The sequence below is a fragment of the Myripristis murdjan genome, chromosome 15 (genome assembly GCF_902150065.1).
Source record: "Myripristis murdjan chromosome 15, fMyrMur1.1, whole genome shotgun sequence".
Classification (NCBI taxonomy): Eukaryota; Metazoa; Chordata; class Actinopteri; order Holocentriformes; family Holocentridae; genus Myripristis; species Myripristis murdjan.
In genome coordinates, this window is record NC_043994.1 from 1,874,190 (window position 1) to 1,891,737 (window position 17,548).

A 17,548-nucleotide genomic window follows, 5' to 3' on the forward strand; every position below is an offset into this window, starting at 1 on the left:
AACATGCATTTGTGTGAGCAGCAGAGCTGAGTATGTGGGTTGCGCCCATGAAAAATTTGCCAAATCTTCTCTGCCAGTGCCAAACAGCTTATTCTGCCATTGACTCTTGTTTGGTGTTTGATGGATTGGATGACTGAAGTTTGAAGAAACAAGACATATTGGCAATTTTACAATTTATTCATTTAACAAACAGGAGCCTCAGTAGCGTGTGGAAGAACCATACACATCCAGGTACCAGGTTCTGGTACCTGGGGGTACCAGAAACTCAAAACAAGAGTCAATAGCAACAGCAGAATAAGCTGTTTGGCTTTGGCAGGGAAGATTTGGCAAATTTTTCATTGGCGCAACCCACATACTCAGCTCTGCTGCTCATCCCACAAATGCATGTTCCTTACAAATGTGGCACCCTTTAAAAGGGAAATAAAGAGGCTTTATTAAGATTTATTGCCAAGAAGCATTGTTACAACAAAGAAATAATCTACCAAACACAAATTTCCTTACTTTTTGTGCAATGTTTAGATCGCTGTTGTTGTTGTTCAGAGAGGTATATAAAACCTTTCAGAAAAATGACTGCCCCTGAGATAACTATAGCCTGGAGCTTAGCTTAGTCTCAATTCACACTTGTACTTAACCCAGGAATAACAGTTAGCTCTTGGTTAAGGATTCACATCTGAAAATTAAAGCCCAGGGTTAACGTCTTCAGAATATTTGTACAACAGAATAGTTGGACAACAAACATTCTGTTGCTTTTCAACAGTATGCTATTGCTGTTGTTCTAATCCTGATTCTAACCCCAATTCACACAACAGACTTTAACCCTGACTTTTTGGGGATATCCCCAGAAAATGATTTTAACCAAACCATGACGATTCATATTGTAGCCATACATGATTAAAATGTCTCATTTCCAGTAGTCATCCTGGATGAATGTAGCTCTTGCAAGCCAAAAAATGCCACTGATATAATTGCCAAAGGTATGAAGAAGGGTAGTGAAGTGGACACCTGGGAAGGCTGTCTCCATCCTGACAGTGAACACACCAGGAGAGAGCTGGGGCAGGATAGGTCCAATTACTGGCCTATCGCTAACCACAGGAACTACCAGCTCCTTCAACGACAAGACACAGACAATATTGCCAAGGGATCATTAATACACAGTATGTTTATAGATATGACTATCTGTAATCTTTTGCCTCAGCTTTGCAATGCAGCACACTGCTACTGCCATGCGATATAGGCGTGTCATGTGAAGCAAATCAGCATCTGGCTTGCATGGCAATTGCCTACAGAATAAGAACAGAGAAAGAATGGACGGCTTGTAGAGCAAGACACAAAGCAAATTAGAGATACAACAATTTCTGTCTGAAATTTGCTTTGGACATTGTCAGGGATTACTGTTTGAAGTGAATTATGCTCAGATCCTGGTCCAACATTTAAAAGACCTCTGAGCAGATGTACCCAGTGCCTATTTTGGTACTTATCATACCAGTACTGTACAGACTGAAGAAAAGGTTGCATAAAAGCACAAAGAGCAATGACTCAGCAGCGATCATTGACAAAGAGTAAAGGTATTCTTCAGTGATTTGGCGCTCACAGTGTTGACCAGCTCAAAGTCATGCAGCAACATTGCTGACTTCATGCAGAGGTGATGCTGCGACTCCTGTATACCTTAGAGGCAAAAGGAGTGTCTTTGTGCATGCAAACTTTTACATTTTAAGTTTTGAAGGTATCCAACCTACCTGATCTGGTGCAGCTGTCACTACTGACCATAGAAAAAAAATGTGAAACAAATTTTTTTTTAAAAAAAGGTTTGCAAAACAACCAAATAATAGAAACATTGCTTGGATGTATAGATCTCTTTCATGTATCAGTCTATTGTTATTCTAGCAGAAAATCTACCTCCAAGCCCCAATCCACAATTTGTGTAACACCTCTGCCATCACAACATGATTGAAACAGCATGGTTCACATTCCTCATAGGTGACTCTATGTGGTCTGCATTTTCCTATGTGTAATGTGAGGACTCTATACTACATGAGTCTATAGAGAATGTGGACTGTTTCTGCTGAACAATTTTGGGACCACTGAGGTATCACAATTGTGGATTGGGGGGCCTAATAGCTGCAGTGGGCTACTTTGCATGTTGACGTCCCCAAATGGCAGTGAGAGCTAGCTGTTTGAATTCTGAGGACCTAAATACCTGGAAATCCTATAAAGTGACATCAGACATGATATTGTGAAGAGATTCTGTTATTGCTGGTGAGAGCATTTTCTGCAGACTGGCCTTTCCATTCAACAAGGAACTGGTTTTCTTCTGTTTCGCAAACCTAATTTCAAACTGCTGTGAATTGGTTTGGAACCTGAAAACTTGGTTCCCGGATAGAACCAAAAAAATAGTAGGACCTGAGGTGGGAATCATGAGAACAACATGAGTGGAGGTGTATTATTCTACATGGACAGATGGAGATGACAGAAAAATCGAAGTGCATGCAGTGGTCTGCCAAAAAAAACAAAACTATTACCTCGACTTTGGACTGAATTTCAGGAAAAGATTGAGGGAGTACTTGAAAAGGTAAATTATATTTAAAAAGTGCTGAAGAGTTGGACCAAATTATGAAGACAATCTGGGCGATATTATCAACAAGTTAAAAAAAAAAAAATGGAAGGAGTACTGAGACTCCAAAAAGGACCTGGTGAACAGTGGTGCTGGACAGGATAATATGGACTATCATGAACTCAGCAACATGCTGGGTCATAGACCAGCAAACCAGCAGACTGAGGCTGAATTCAGCCACAGCAATGCTGGAATCACTGACCAGCAACCATGACGCAATGGTTCCACTCCTAACTGGTGCAAACATGAAGGGGGTTCACTAGTTTGCACCTTGGTTCCAAGAATCCCAAACAAACCCAGTTCAAGAACCAGAACTGTTTTGGTCAAAAAGAGGTATAGGTGCTCCATCCCAACTGTTTTGAAGTTATCTTGTTATTTCGTTCTTAGGTTTCAATTCATCATTCCCTGTGCAGAGATTTCCCACTAGTGACTATAGTGGCCATACAGCTCAACTTGGACCAATACAATCATTCTATAGCATCTCAGTTTGTGAAGACAGGGCGTTTTGCATCACCACTTTGTCATTTTGTCTAAGAAGTTAGCCATTTTCTATATAATAATATTACCTGGTGTGGCTTTATTGATAGCTATTAAAATATTTCAGGATTTCAGTCAAAGACCTGACCATTTGCAATTCTGAAGTCATTTTAGCTATTTGGAACACCTGTCTTTCTCACAGCTATCAGACAGATGGTAATCAGCAAGCAGGCATCTACCACATATTAAACCCCTGGCTATAGTGAACACCATGACAGGATGAGGCCCTCAGTTTTTTATGTTTTCCCTTCACAAAGGTCATACAAAATAACCAATATCACATTATTAGGTCTGTGATACTACATAACTGAGGATAATAATTAAGAATAAATTAATTAATTTAAACAAACAAAAAAAAAAAAACCTTCCTCTCATCCTTTCACACAGGTAGGCTCTGAACTCTGATGTGCCAAGATGCCAAGGTGTAAGGCTGCCAGGCGCCACATTAGCCTCTGGTTGTATCCAAACACTGATCTACACAGGTCTGGGCACTGGATTTCTGTCAGATTGTTTTTCGAAGGCTGTTCTCTGTGCCTTGGATCCTCAGCACTCCTCTGCTCCAGAGAAGCTTAGCAGTAATTTGGACTCTGTCTGGCTTTAGCTCAGATGCTGCCAAGTTTCTCTTTCCTTTGCCAAGCATGTTCTGAATAAAAACAGAGAGGGTGAAGCTCCTTCCTCTTTCCCTGTCTCTTCAGTCCACATCCAGGTTTTTCTGTCTGGCTCTCTTTTTTTGTTATTGCTGAAATGTTATGGATCCAGGGAGTGGGTGGGGGACTTTGTCCTCTACAAACATGTCACAACAGTTTTATTTGCTGTTGAAAGGTCTTATCATATGCAAGCATAATAAATAAAGGTGTATGGTGTAACTTGAACACTGTTATTTGTTACATGAAGACTGCTACTCTTCACAGTCTGGACATTTTTATGCACTAATGGTTTTGTGTTGTTGATAAATCAACATCAATGAGGCCACACATCAGACACAAGTGGTGGGCAAAACTTGTTACACTGTTTAAGGCCAATTACCTTTTCATTAGTCATGCACAGACACATTTCAAATTAAGTTTCTGTCTCTAGCTGTTTAAATAGCAATCCTTCAAAAATTACATTGACTTCAGTCAGTTAAGACAGTGCCAAATAAAATACACTTCAGGTTTCTTAGTGTCTCTCAGTATTTTGAAAATCGCCCTGTGATGGACTGGCAACAGGGTGTTTCCCTGCCTTTTGCCCAGCACATGCTGGGATAGATTCTAGTAACTTAGCACAGCCAGGTTTATTTTGTTTTGAGTCACAAAAGCCTGACTACACTCCAAATAAAGTGTTAAATTAAAAGCCACAAAACGGCAAAACCAATGACCATCCATTGATTACAATGAGAAACAACTACAGGACATCAATGTGCATTTTTCTTTGAAAAACTAAAACAAAATAATTTTGTACCAACATGCTAACAAGCTAGAGATATGCTTACCCATATGCTTGCTCACTTTCACCTTAACAGGCCCTGCTGTTTGTTTTGGTTTGGTGCTCTAAGACTATGAATACGGTTTGTCTCTCTGACATGACTTACCTCATGATAGACAGATGGTTGATCCAATTACCCAATATATTTTTTTGTAAACGCATGTTGCTGCCATGGCTTTTCCAAACAAACTGAAACCAACAATAACGAATCAGAGTATGGATCTGCCAGGCTCACACTCCAACCATCTGTGACTCCAAGAAGGAATAAGTGATTACGGAAAATGGATGGATGCATCTTGAAAATATTTAGCCAAACGGTTGTAGGGTTGTTTATGTAGATTAGAATCAGAGGTAGTTTTAGACTAGGAGCAAGTGGAAAGTTTGTGGAAAGTTTGCTGAAAGGTGATGGTGCCATAACCTGGCACAACCAGCTGATTTCTAGAGTTCATATTAGCTTTGACTGACAAAACCATCTGGCCATACTCCAACCGAAAACTGGCTCCAAGGCAAAGGCTTCGGTTGCAAAGCACTGAAATATTCATGTGCAAACAAACACTCAAGCAAACCATAATTACCTCAAATAAGAAAGAAAGAAAGAAAGAAAGAAAGAAAGAAAGAAAAAGAAAGAAAGAGAGAAAGAAAGAAAGAAGAATCGATAATTGTTTTGCTTAAAGTGTTTGCTTCATATAGGTTTCACCTGGACATTAACATTTTTTTTTTTTTTAATTTTCTGATTTTTTATTTCAAGTGAATGAATTGAATTAATAGAGTCAACCTAATATACTTTCTTTGCGTAAACAACCTGTAGCTTATAGGTAACATTAAGCTATTGGCTATCATTACACTATTTTAAAAGCTATTTTGTTCATGTTGCTCTTGGATGTCCTTCTTGGTGGTTATCTTGAATAGTGATTCAGCGAGAAAAGGCCCAGTCCCCATCATAATATTTCATGATGTTTGCTGCTCATGTGATTGATTTTTGATTTTGTCATGAAATATCACATGAGTGTAACACTGTTTCGCAGCTGACTTTGAAGACCTTCCTTCTAGTTGCAAGATTATGTTTGTACTGCACTGACATGAATGGAAACAAATGGCTGGCTGGAAAGCGGGAAAACGAATTTCAAAAGTATGGTCTACTTTGGCAAATGGTAAGTAGTAATGTAAAGTACATGTGAACTGTATTACATGGACTCAGTTATGCAAAAAACACTGGTATGGTCCTTTAATAAGTGTGGCAGCACCTCTACATGACAAGGCTCACCCTGCCTCTTCAGTGGAGGGAACACTGTTGTGAACAGTGAACAAGTCAACAAAATGTTCAGATAGATGTTGTTGAGTCTAAGGCTGTGTTATAGTGCGATATATAGCATGGAAAGAGAGAAAAATGTCAATGCCATATCAATAGATATTTTCCTCTATGGTTTCTATCTCTATTTTCGTAAAAGCATCTTTATGGCATTATTTTACTTCACTGAGCCAGAGCTCCTACTTGTCTTAAATGCACCATTACTACATGTGTGTCCAATAAGAAACAAACATGGAGGAACATGACAAGAATGAAACTCCCTGCAACACTCCGATGCAGAACAGGACTAAGCCCAGCCAGAACAAGATCAGGAACCTGTTGGGATGTCATCTGAATATGTGAAATCTGGCACTGACCAGAAAATGGTACTTTGCAAAGTATGCCGCAGAGAGCAAAAGCAAACCTCAGGTCTGTTCAACATCACTACCAAATAAAAGGAGAAAAGAGATAGTGCCTTTCATATATGTTTAGTTGTATCATGATATATATTGTTATCTAGATATGAAATGATCCATGTCATATCGCCTTAGTAGAGGTAATGATATGCCATAATGTTGGAAGATGATACATGTGGTTTAGGAGGCCTTGCCAAGTTCATGCTAGCAGTAATATTGGTTGTACTACTGAGTTAAGGAATACTAGTGAACTAGATTTACTACAGTGCCCCCAAGACGATCACAGCTGGTAAGCATCTAACTAGTGCTAAGCACATGTTGTTTGACATGGCACACTAAACTAAACACAGTTAAACACCCTCTGGTTATATTGCATGAGGACTCACCTGGCACAACCTCCTCTTGTTTCCCAAAAGCTTCCACAGGTTTCTCTGGGGTTGGCAGGGGTTGTGGGGGTGGCAAGGCCACAGGCTCCTGGTAGGGGATGGCTGGCTTATTGACAGGTGGCTTTGGTAGAACAGTGTAGCCCATTCCACCAGGACATATTTCTTTGAACTTAGCTATATAATTAAAAAGAAAGAAAGAAAGAAAGATATACAATGTAAACAGTGCAGAACATACAATATTAAATTAAATGTAATATTTTCTGTTTTACACAAAAAGGATATGGTTCTCATATGGTTCTGTAGATGTTAATTAAATAAATATAACATTCTTTTGCCAACTTCTTTGAAATACTAAATAAGTATCTGGGATTCTTACTAAACTAAATTCTTACTAAATTCTTACTCAACTTTATTTGGGATAGATAAATAAGGACTAAATCTATTAAAAATCAAAATCATGTTTTATGCATTTATATTAAACCACAATCTGTGTTTTGCAGTTCTTATTTCAAAAATTTAAAAAAAAAAAGTATGAAATGTTCATCATTTCTGCTGATAGATAACCTTAAATTTAAGTCACTCAACTCCATCCTTGTAATTAATATTTTATTAAGGACCTGACAACATTTACGTGGGGATGAGTCAAATATCTAACATCTCAATTTACCAAGGAAGGAAAAATCTATTCTTTCTATTCTCATATGAGTATATTACAAAAGAATACATATGACAAAAGAGAAATTATTAAAATAGTTAATAAGGAAACACAATTAAAAAGCAGTAGCTAGTAAGCATCACAAAGCTCAATCACCAACCAAAAATGCCAAGAAAAAGTATTCCCCCACCAAAGAAAACATCATTATATTATTTATAACTGTATGACACAGCAGCACGGACAGTTACATCTACAATGTTCCAGAAGACATTAATAATAGTCACCTTGACCCTCACTTCAGTTGACTACCTACTCTACAGTCCCTCTACATTCCCCTCCAAGAGACAATATCAGTCCATTCCTGACAAAACCACCCAGTTCAGAAAGTGCTTTAGCCCCTCAGCCACCACAGCTCTGAACTCTCCAAGCTCACTAAGGCTGCAAGGCTCAGACTACACAACTTCCGCAATCTCAAAATCCATGAGCCGCTCAAATTACACAATCACGTCTTGCGGACGTTGTGCACATACTACACACCTGAACCAATAAAATAATAAACAAATGACTATATTAACTTTTTCACCTATTTTATTATAGTATGTAATCTGTTTTATATTGCCCTGTGTAGATTTTCTGGTATTAATGATTGTGATTAAGCATGATTAATTTTATTAAGGTAATTGTTTGATTTAACTGTTCACAGTTTTGTGTTTTGCTGCTGTTAGAGATTAAGGGCCCTATCTTGCGCCAGACTCCCTAAACCCGCTATTTGCGGATTTAGGATTTAGGAGGAGGCGTTCCCCCGTAAAAGTTGCTATCTTGTGCACCTCCCGCTATCCGCAAAACACCTGCGCTACCCGCTATATTATGCATAGGCGTGTTTTGGGCATTACGCCAGTTAAACCAATCAGTGTGCCAGGTGCCATTGCCTTTAAGGGCAGGCTGCGCTATCCTAAATCCTAAATCCTAAACCCGCGATGGAGAGAGGGAGGGAGATTTTCTCAGGGCTTCTACTGAGGCTAAAGCAAGTTGGCTTTATATATATACATATTATATATTATATTATAGGCCAAGTGGACGTGTCACAAGGTTGTACTGATTGAGTAAAATCCCCGGGCCACACCACCGACACACAAGAGGCAGAGGTGGAACTATGTGTAAACTAATTTATTGACAAGGTAGATTGGGCAAATAAAATTCATTCATTCATTCATCTTCTAAACCGCTTTTCCTCACTAGGGTCGCGGGGGGGTGCTGGAGCCTATCCCAGCGCACATAGGGCGAAGGCAGTGAAACACCCTGGACAGGTCGCCAGTCCATCACAGGGCAAATAAAATATTAAAAATAAAAATATAGCACAGCTGCTGGCTTATGATAAAACAATAAAACGTGCTGGCGTAAGTGTCCAATTAAAACAGTCTTTCCTCTAAACAGTCTATATGAGTAATATACTCAGTCCATTCCGGCGGCGTCCCGGTATCAGTCCGACCGTGTGCGTGGCGAGGCTCCGTCGGGGCGTGCATTGAGGCCGCCTGGGCGCGCTCTCCTAACAGCCCAAACTTTAGGGATAGCGGATAGCGGGTGGTCCGGACCACCCGCTATCCGCTTTCCCTAAACTGTGTGCGCAAGATAGCAACTTAAGGGATAGCGCATGAAACACACCCACGGACACACCTCCAGGCGCAAATGACGGAGTCGGCATAAGGATAGCGGGTAGCGTGGGCGCAAGATACCGTTTAGGGATAGCGGAAGCTCCTAAATCCGCAATTTGCAGGTAGCGGGTAGTGGCAGCGGATAGCGGGTGGCACAAGATAGGGCCCTAAATCATTAATAACTGTGTTGGCTGCATATTTGTAGATACTGACAGAGCTGGACACTGAGGCAAGCCTCAGTGTGACCTAGGTATGTTTGATCTACATACTCTGGTATCACTGATTCTTGGGAATTTGGATAAAACAGGTTTTAATTTTGAAAAAAAAAAAGTGCGTTAAATTACAAAATCTGAAGGTATATCATTATAGGCCAAGGTCTTGGCTGTTCAGCAATGTACCGGTGCAACCTCCTCATTTTGCATTTTTTTCATAAAATAGGTTTTTCCAGTTATTAGGCTACTTTGTTTTTGTCAACACCGTCACCGTAATGTTTTTTTTTTTTTTTAATTTGAAAAACATATTTTTGTATTAAAGAGACTAATACTTTAATAACTCAACAGCACCAAAGAAACATATTGTAAGCATATTCATTTAAAACCAATATAACTGCCTCTGACGGTGGTGACACTAATCTGACGGTGGTGACAGTCGCCTCATTAAAACATACATTTCCAAACTTTATACCACTCAAGTCAATGGCTTCTTGCTTAACAACTTTATTTAACTATTTGGTACAAAAAATAACAATCCTGAGCACTGTTAGCCTATAAGCATTTTTCAGACTTCAGTCATTACCGTCACACAGAAAACCTGACGGTGGTGACGTCTGACGGTGGAGACAAAAACCTGCTCTTTCACATGATAAGCATGAGTTGTTCACATTAGCCAGCTTGTTTTCACCCTGTTGCTACCTGCATCAGACCTCTTCTTAAAAAGTATACATTTATTCCATAATCTAATCTAATATTTTTTATACAAAAGTGACGGTGTTGACATGTTATGGTTGTGACAGCAGCAGTGTCCAAAAATATGAAGAGAGTTAAGAGAAAATAGCAAACTTCCAGGAGCCTGAGTGGTCTTGAAGCATGCAGTAGAGCTGAAGGTTTGAAAAGGGCTCCTCAGGAATGGAATTGACCTTGTAGTTTTTTTATTATTATTTTTTAAATAAATATCTGACGGTGGTGACGAATATCTGGGACACATTTTGAGCAACCACAAAATAATAGTAAATATTGTTCAAAACCCATCGTTTGTAGTTTTTAATACATATTATGATGTACTCTTTCATGTGGTAAAGATATTATTCAATGAAATTATTACTTTTTGTTGTTTTAATCAAGTTGAAATGATTATCTCCTATCCAAGGACATCTGGTTTTGTAGGCCATGGGCCAACATATAATCATTAAATTAATACAAATTAAAAATAAACCTATAAAAGAAGCTTACAAATGTGCAAAGGACCCCCTGATTATGCCCTTGATTCTTTTTATTCATTAAAATGTTGTAAATTTCCAGCAGAAATAGCATTTTTCTTAGTGGGACATGATTTATCCAAATTCTCAAGAATCAGTGGTATGCATACTGCCCAATGTATGCTACTTTTTTGATGTCTTTATGTACAATGCCATTCTCCCTGTGGTTACTGTCTGTTTCAGAATATTTCTTTGTGTATTTTTGTGTAAGATATCAGAACTGAGATCTATGCTGTACTTAACATAAATACCACCAGCCCTGTTGCATGGCATTAAGAGTAATCTCAATCTTGACCTTTATCTTGATGTAATCTTCACACTAGCAGCAGCCGCAGCACTGTTGGGTTTTGATGACTTGAATCACTTGAAATTGCATGTAGTCTGCCAGAAAATAGTTCCTGAGGAAACATTTGCTTTACAGAACCAATAATTAGTTGTGGTTTATAAATGTTAGCCAAATAAGCATTATGACATTATAAGGTTGTGTTTCAATCAAAAATTCATATTAAAAAATGAGAGTTTTTTTTATTATATGTTGTGAAATCTTTAGTACCCCCAAATAATTTGCAAAATGTTTTTTTGGTTTTTTTTTGCAATGTAAAATAGACAGACAGATAGATAACACTTTTTTTGTGCAGCAACAGCAGCCCCCTTTTGTAACAGCACATAACAAAAAAGAAATTAAATGTAGACAAACTGTAGAAGACTGGCCAAACATTCATAATCATTGGTATGGTCCCTTAATTTTGTCCATAGACCCATTCTCCTTCCCTCGGGTGGCGCCTACTGCACCACCCGAGGGAGCCCAGAAAAACTGGCAACCCCACCATTTTTTTGACAAGTGCTGTTTATCAAGTCGACATTTTTCTTTGCAATTAATTATCTCCAGATTCTATCCAGTCTTCAGAACCACCTACTGCACGTACTGTACAGCGTCATGCTGGCATCTTTCATGGATTTGGCTACCTAGGGGATATGGCTAGCAAAAGATTCCTGTTTTTAATTGAAATCAGGCTAAGACATCCAGGAATGTGCCAGGAGTGCAGACAATTCAGGGAAAGAGACAAGGATTAAGCTTGTTCCAAGACTGAGTTCACTCGTGTAATGGAATGCTTTACATGCTGCTGCTCAAAGAAAAAATAGGGAAAACACTGAAAGGGACCATGTAGTTAGGCCTATGACGTAATAATTTACATTTTGTAATGTTTAAAAAAAGTATTTTAAAAAATTTGGAAGAGCTTCATTCAACTAGAAACCTGTGTGCTGTCTTACTATTTAATCTCATTATTCGGACAAAAAAACGTACTGAATTTCAAATGGGCGAACAAATAAAATCTTTATGCAGCTGTCCTTATAATTTTTTTTAGTTTTTAAATACACAAACGTGTTTGTATGGCTCTTGCATTCAACCATCTAATAAAAATTACGTTTTGAATTAGGTTTAGGGAGAAACATATTTTGTCATGGATTATATTTGTTTCTGACATATCAAAAATATGTTGTAAATATTTTATTTATTTAAGTTTTTTTCTGGGCATTTCTGTAACAGCACAGAGAGACGGACAGGGCAGGGCAAGGAGAGGGGATGACAAGCATCAAACAGTCTGGGCTGGATTCAAACCCAAGCTGCTGCAGCTTGGCCTTAGTGTTACATCGTTTGTGCTCTACAAGGTAATTCACAGGGACACCCCCAATTACTATGTTATTACAATGGTCTATTAAGTCCATCTCAATGGCAAGAGGTTAACACATGTATGCATGTTGGAGGACAAGTCATGTTGTGGCTAGTTTCTTCTCCTCTGCTCCCCACACATTTCATGTACCAGTAAGATTAGAACGCATGAGAAAATAGTTCCACCACTGACTTTTATTTTTAATTTTGGAAAAAGAAATGGAAAAAAGTCAAAATTCTGGAAATAAATTGGGAAACACAAAAAATACAAAAACAAAACAAAAAAAAAAACATATCATCATTTGTTGATTCACTGTATTTTCAGTCTGAGTGGGAATAATGTCATTTTTTTTAAACGGGTGACAGCATTCTGATTGCTACAAGTTGTGACACAAACCCATAAGAATGTGCAAATTATCTAAAAATTAGTTAACACTGAATTGATTTGCATTGTTGAAAACAAGAATGGAGAAGAGAAAGTTAGTAGCTGTTCTACTTGCTCCTAAGTAAGAGAAGGCTGAGCTCTTTCTGAAATGGAAGAACTAAAAGTTAATGGTACTCCCAAGGAAACAGTAACATTAAAGCTTTATTTCCCCTCCGGGTGCTGCAGTTTTTTCTCTCTCTGCCACTGATTGTGATGTGCAAAAGGGCTAAAGTTGAAATGTTCAATTTTGTGGAATGCACAAGGCAGCACCACAAAACACATTGTGAACATGGTGTGAGGTGCACATTTGGAGAAGACATGTGCCTGCCATGATGAAATCACTGAGAAGAACTGAAAAAGGCACAGGAACATTCAGAAAGCATCCCATGTGATCACAGCCTAACAGTGCAAATGGCCATAACTGCCCCGATCAAGCTGAACTGACATAACATGGCGTGCAACAGTGAAATTAAGACACACTGGGGGAGTGAAGCAAAGTGGCTGTGGTGACAGCTAATGTAAAGGACATCTGTAACAAATCTAAAAGCAACGACAGCAGAGCTGTGAATCTCATGCAGACAGGAAGTGTGTATTGGGGGTAAAAGAACGGGACAAATCGGGGAACTCTGACCTTTGTGCTCCAGACATCATTCTCTGTATTCAGCTGCAGAGTAATGGCAGCTCCACATAAAAGGCTGTTTTTGGGGAACTTCAAATGTTGTAATCAGTACTGAAGGATATTATTTCACTTACTACCTAGCCTCGTGCAAGACACTGGATGGATTCTCCAAATGCCAACCATTAACCTCCTGACACTGAAGTGAACTTCCTATTGGCTTTCTTCTGCAATTCCTGTATCACTCCATGCCAAAGGATCAGTAGCCATGACACAGATGGAAGTAGATTGCTTGAGTTTGCTATCATTTGTTTTCTTCATTAAACATGTGTATGCATGTTGGAGGACATTCATGTTGTGGCTAGTTTCTTCTTTTCCTCTGCTCCCCTCTATCACACACATTTCATGTACCAGCAAGATTAGAACGCATGAGAAAATAGTTCCACCACTGACTTTTTTTTAATTACAAAAAAAAAAAAAAAAAAAGTCAACATTTTTTATGCCATTTTTGGGCTGTACTGTACAAACTTTGTTTATTCACTGTATTTGCAATCTGAGTGGATTAAAGTGGTTATATTTAAGAATGTTAGCTGGGGGAAGTCCACCTCAGTGGCAGGAGGCTAACAGTTAGCATTTGGAGCATCCAGCCAGTATCCAACACTCAGTAACAATAAGAGGAAGATAGCACTACCTACTGTCCTACAGAACAGCTGGGGGGAAGTGAAATGATATCACATTTTTCAAAATGGGTGAACTCTACCTTTTAATGTGCACAATGAGTTAACACCTATGTTCTTCATTTCACTATTCAGGGATCCTATTCAGATCATATTATCTCTTCAATTCCATGGAAATACTTCTACTTCTTACTTGCAGGGGCAATATATTACACTTTGATTAAATCCTACTAGGACTTCTGAGAGGAATCCTTTGTCATGATGAGTTGTGTTAAAGGAAATGTTATTCATTCACTCAACATTGTAGTCCCTGGTCATGATGTACCCATGTGATTTTCTGAGTACATACAACTAAATGTATGAATAGCTAGACAATGTGACCCGAGTCTTCTGGGCACTGCAAAGTATCCATGAATCCATATTCATATCCATATTCATTCCAAATAAGGAATTACAGTTCATACAGAGCAGCCTTTCTATAAATTCCTACTGTGAGGGCTTTGTGTAAAACCTAAAGACCAAGTTTCTGTATGATCTATAGAGGTTTTTTTTTTTATAATTTTTGATGACAATCATTTCTATTCTGCCGCACAGTACTATTGCTATACTATCTGCTATTCTAACAGTGAGGCCTTCTATTAGTTCCTAGAACACCAATATGCTCAATTCTCTTAAATGGAGAAGATCATGCCAAAATCTGCTAAAAAATTTGGCATTTTAATGTGGTGTTGTTTATCATCAAATGTACACATACATACCGCATAGAGCATGATTTTGACCTCCTACAGATCATTGGTAGCCACTCCCCAATTACACCATATAATAGTAATAATAATGATGGATATACCAAACAGCGCTTATAATGGTGTACCTGTTATCCCCAATCTGCTTTCATTAAAATACACGGTGGAGTCAGGTAGGAAGTGAGTGAGATCTGATTCTGAGTTGAGATTGGTAGGAGGGGACGCATGTGTACTTCCTTGCTAAGGGCAATGTTGAGTGCTGAACTATGAAATTTCAATGTTCAAAAAATAGAAAAAAGCAGCACATCAGAAAAAGATGATGTGTTTCAGTATCACTTCTTCAACATAGCATCATGACAAGGAAAAGGAGGGCCAACCTCTTCTATCAACTTCTAGTAATTAGGGGACAACATGCACCTTCCATCAGCAGTGCCATATAGGTGAGAAACACACTGTTTTTGTTTGTTTGTTTGTTTGTTTTTTAACATCTTTACTTATATGATTTGCTTCTATGCTGTCAGCATAGAAGCTGTCATTTTAGTTCAGCTGACCTTGTTTTTTGGACAGCCCATTTTAATTATAATTATTGTTTGTGGTGATTTTGTGATTGATATGTATATGTACATATAACATATACATATGTATTAACACACACACATACACATATGTCAAATGTATACATGTGTGTGTACATGGGTGTATGTATATACATGCACACACACACACACACACACACACACACACACACACGTATATATACATGTGTGTATATATACATACACACACACACACACACACACACACATTTATATATATTATTGTCATATTTATGTATTTATAGTAGTGTGGCTAGTGCAACTTGTCACCTGCTTACTAGAAGGAGATAAAAGAGGTTGGCCTTCTTTTCTTTGGTAAGATGCTCTGATGAAGATATGAAGCATAATAAATTAGTGCAAAATTTTTCTATTGTGTTGCTTTTTTCTGCCTCGATGCTGAGATTATATTCTATATTCTATTCTATGTGTGGTAGATCATTTCAGCAGAAGATCAAAATGATTTATAAAATGTCTTAAAGGCCCCATGGCATGAAAAATGCAATTTTTTTTTTTTTGGTGATAGGGAAGGTCCCATAAATACTGTCCCATGCATTAAACCTGTGATAAACGGAGAAATGTACACAGCCCATTTTTTGAAACTCTCCCTTTAAGACGAGTGGACAGCACTTCCTCCATTCTGTGATGTCATACATAAGGCTGTCTGGACCAACGTCAACTCCACGACCAGTAAGTGATTTTTAGTCATGACAGTCATACATAATATAGATCTATATAAGATGATGATTCCTGTTTACCGGTGAGTACCGTAGGTTTCAGTTACTTGCCTGTGATTGGCCCGACCATATGTCACTCAGAAAACAGCCAGCCAATCAGTGGAGAGGGGCTGATTCTCTCTTCTGATTGGCTTAATGAACCGTGCTGCCAGAGCTCCAGGAGAAAGGCAAGAGAGAGGAGCTGTGAAACTATATTTAGCAGACCACAGGTACTCAAAACCACAAATACATCTTGCAGGGAGATCAACAGTTGGAACATCAACACCTGGAAGAGTGGACAGCATGGGGCCCTTAAATCACGCTCTTTGAGGTATGTATGTTTGCCTTTTTGCAAGGCCACACTGAACTGCCACACTGTTGAATGGAGGATGGCCTAACAGGGCGGATGTCTGGCATGGCATGGGGCCTTACCTGTTCCTGGGGGGGGGCATTTGTCGCAGTGAGGGCCCCAGGCTTTGCCCACACTGCAGCAGCAGAGCTGTTTGCTCAGCTGAGCAGACACCGGGTGTAAGCACTGCCTCCCCGAGCTGACCAAACGGAAGCAAGCCCCTTTCTCCTCTTGGATGGCAGGCATGTTGGCTGAAGAGGAGCACAGGAGGCGGATGAAGAGGAGGAGGATGGAGGACGGAGTGGGAGGGAGACGTAAGCGGAGGTGCGCCAGAGTGTAGGAGACACATATATGAGGGAAAGACAGAAAAAGAGAGGGAGGAGAAATAAAGAAGTCCCCTTCACCAAAGCATACCTCCCTTCCCATCAATACAAAACCCTGCCCCCAAAACAGTTCTACAACAGTTCTAAAACAACATGAAAAGTGCAAAAAGGAAAAAAATATATATGAAATCTCACGGTGAAAGTCAGGCCACCACCAAAACATTTCATATTTTCATGAGGGTTTTTGTGCGATGGGTAAGACAAGTACATTAAACAAGTGAAAGCAGAACACAAAACATACACACACAGACAAGCAAAAAAACAAAAAAAGCTCTCGTCCCATGCCAATGCCTCATGCACTATCAAATAAACTCAAATGTTGGCTCCAATATAGGCATGCAGCAGAGCTTGGCTGGTTTAGTCAGGCTTTTTGCAAGTGTTACATATCGTGAGGGGAATGTAAAACAATCCTAAAACCAAATGGGGGCTGGGAAGTGCACTATAGCAAAGCACCCCTGGAACACTGACAGAACGCTGACATCCAAGGAGAGTGAATAATGTTTCTTTTTTCAGCTATGTTACCATAAGTAAGTCATGTCTATGACTTGTTAATATGAAACATCACTTGCCCATAAATATTGCCCCGCGCCTATTTCATATATTGGTGACGTGCTTTGCTCCACACTGGGACAGGAGATGCAGTAGTGGGTGTGTTGTTAGTAATCAGGTAGCACACAATTTTGGTGCCACCACCACATGTGCCCACCAGTGCTGATCTGCTTGAGCCAGGTCGATGCGCACTCACATTTTGTATTATTTATGTCACTTTAGCTCATGGAGGTACAAGCAGGTACACATCCCTGAAATCACAAACTTCCTTTGTTCTGCATTACACTTGTCTGTTTCACTTTGACATTAATCTCTCAAGATGGAAAACATATTTAAATACATA

General features: G+C 39.1%; 1 protein-coding gene across 4 annotated transcripts in view; it reads right to left on the bottom strand.

Moving 5' to 3' along the window:
- Positions 1 to 17,548, bottom strand: part of ltbp1 (latent transforming growth factor beta binding protein 1) — a 174,226-nt gene that overhangs the window by 60,414 nt on the left and 96,264 nt on the right. For 2 of the 4 annotated variants that reach the window (XM_030070902.1, XM_030070900.1), the window contains exons 11-14: positions 16,357 to 16,524; positions 6,703 to 6,876; positions 1,737 to 1,759; positions 1,003 to 1,105 (exon numbers count right to left, since the gene is read on the bottom strand). In XM_030070902.1, coding sequence (XP_029926762.1) covers positions 1,003 to 1,105; positions 1,737 to 1,759; positions 6,703 to 6,876; positions 16,357 to 16,524 — 468 coding nt within the window. The remainder of the gene's footprint in view (positions 1 to 1,002; positions 1,106 to 1,736; positions 1,760 to 6,702; positions 6,877 to 16,356; positions 16,525 to 17,548) is intronic. The other 2 variants (XM_030070903.1, XM_030070901.1) reach the window with 2 other exon arrangements.